At 45.9% G+C, this 2,018-nt stretch overlaps 1 protein-coding gene across 1 annotated transcript; it reads right to left on the minus strand.

Annotated features, from left to right (window-relative positions):
• Positions 1 to 221: 221 nt before the first annotated feature.
• On the minus strand, positions 222 to 560 carry LOC118635657 (huntingtin-interacting protein M). The gene has a single exon (XM_036270363.1). The coding sequence runs from the start codon at positions 558 to 560 to the stop codon at positions 222 to 224; it is 339 nt and encodes a 112-aa protein (XP_036126256.1).
• Between the last annotated feature and the right edge of the window lie 1,458 nt (positions 561 to 2,018).

Below are 2,018 nucleotides of genomic sequence, written 5' to 3' on the forward strand. Positions count from 1 at the left end.
CCGGCTTCTAGCATCCCACACGGACCGCTCCTTCCCCCTCGACTCTCCACGAGATCTCTCCTCCTGCACGTCTCACAGACACTTCCACTCACAATGACAGAAGCCGGGCAGTCAGGACAGCAGTGGGGTTCAGTGCTTTATTGTCCCTCAAGAACATCGCCTGGCTTGCTCAGCTCTCCGCTCGGGCTGCTCTGAGGACTCCGCAGGCTCTGGGACCGGCTTCAGCCCCTCCTGGATGCAGGCATCTTTTCGAACAGGGTGAAGACTGTCCCCCTGGGGCTGCGGCGCGGCTGTCCATCGCTGCTGGCTGCTCCCTCTGCACCCGGACGGGGGGTCTGCGCAAGGGCGTTGTTGACTTCGATGCCCACCATCTCCACTATGTAGTCGGTCAGGGTGTCCAGCATGACCTGGACCACATCGTCTCTACCTGCACTCGGCTGTTGGCTCTGTTGATCATTGTGTAGAAGACGGTCCACGTACGTCAGAGGAGAGTGTAACTCGGCTGTTAAAAGGTCGTCTGGAGTTTCCGAAGGGCGGTCACAGCTTTGATCTTGTGACATGATGGCTGGGTTGGTTCTGATCAGCCCTTCTTCACTCTCAAGCTGGACTGGGCCTCTGAGGACACCGGCGCTCAGTCTGCCTGTTATATCCCTGTGCTCTGGCCCCTCACTGTCAGGGAGCCCTTTGTGACATCCTAGACTTTGGGTTGTCAAGGGGACCATTGTGCCCTCATCAGGCCTCAGCCTGGAAATGTCCCTAACAGCCACCTGGTCACTCTAGTGACTGGCCCCTGATTTTGAGGGAACTGTCTCTTTCTGCTTGACTTGAACACTGTAGAAATAAATGTGTTTCAGTGGAAGCCTTTTCCCATCTTTAGGACGCAGCTCCACGTTATCTGGTTCTAACTTATATGGTCTTCAGGGTCCTTACAACCTTCTCTTAGTTGTAGGTTAGTGATAAACATGCAATATGTCTTGTCTAGTAGAGATTAAATTGTCCCCTCCCATGATGTAATGAAACCTGTTTTGCCTCCATTTATACATTCATTTAAATATGCTTGATTAATATTCCCATATTTAAATTTGTTTTTCTTTTGAACTTCACATTCCCTCTTTGAGTAAATAGAATCTTCTAGCACATGTTCACTTTATATTTGTATGAATGTCTTGATTTTACACAGTTTGAAAAATATATTTTAATCATTTTGGAAGTCACAATGAGAGTCTCAGTGGATTCATCTGTCAGAAACAGGTAGACATTGTTGAGAGACAGAAGTGTACCTTATGCTCATTTTAAGCCTGGGTGTGTCTTTACGTGGCTGTCCTAGGTGAAGCCAAAGCACCAAGAGATGTTAATACTTGTTTTCTATCATTTTCTTTTTCCTCTCCACTATTTTTTTTGTTTCTGCTTTTTTTTTGTTCATTTACAGCTGATAAAAGTTACAGTTATGTCCATTTCATAAGAGAGAATGTAGAAGGAAGGAAGAAATCTCTGATCCAAGCAATTTCAATGCCCAAGCAGGCAAACCTCCATAGCTTCAAGGCCTGGTAATAATTTTGGTGACTTGAGGCTCCTCCCTGTGATCCCATGACTTCACCTGGGTCCACAGCTCCACCCTCAACATTCTAGGTTCTGCCCTCAGAATCATCTTTCCTTTATTTTGAATTGAGCACATGTTTGCAGCTGACTAGTTTATCAGCTTATTTCCTGCTCATCAACATTTGAGAGTTCCACAATTTTCTGTCATTTCATCCTCCATCTATTCTTTCAGTTAAAGATGGTATTGTTTCTTTTGATTTAACATATGCAAAAATCTTGTCATCTCCCATGTAAGTCATGGGGATTCATGTCCTTAGACAAGAGGCTCATTCTCAGATCCCTCCTGGAAAATCCCATCTTTATTTATTTGTTGCTTCTGCTGAGATGGCTGGGGTTATCCATGTCACATCCCACATTGCTTCAGAGAGCCCTCTGAATACTTTGATGCTTCAGAGGTATTAGCAGATAGATGGCTAGCT

The sequence above is a fragment of the Molossus molossus genome, unplaced genomic scaffold (assembly GCF_014108415.1).
Source record: "Molossus molossus isolate mMolMol1 unplaced genomic scaffold, mMolMol1.p scaffold_m16_p_2, whole genome shotgun sequence".
Taxonomy (NCBI): Eukaryota; Metazoa; Chordata; class Mammalia; order Chiroptera; family Molossidae; genus Molossus; species Molossus molossus.

Bases quoted from the DNA above. Each gene is read 5' to 3' on its own strand.
- LOC118635657 (XM_036270363.1), bottom strand. From the start codon at position 560: ATGTCACAAGATCAAAGCTGTGACCGCCCTTCGGAAACTCCAGACGAC.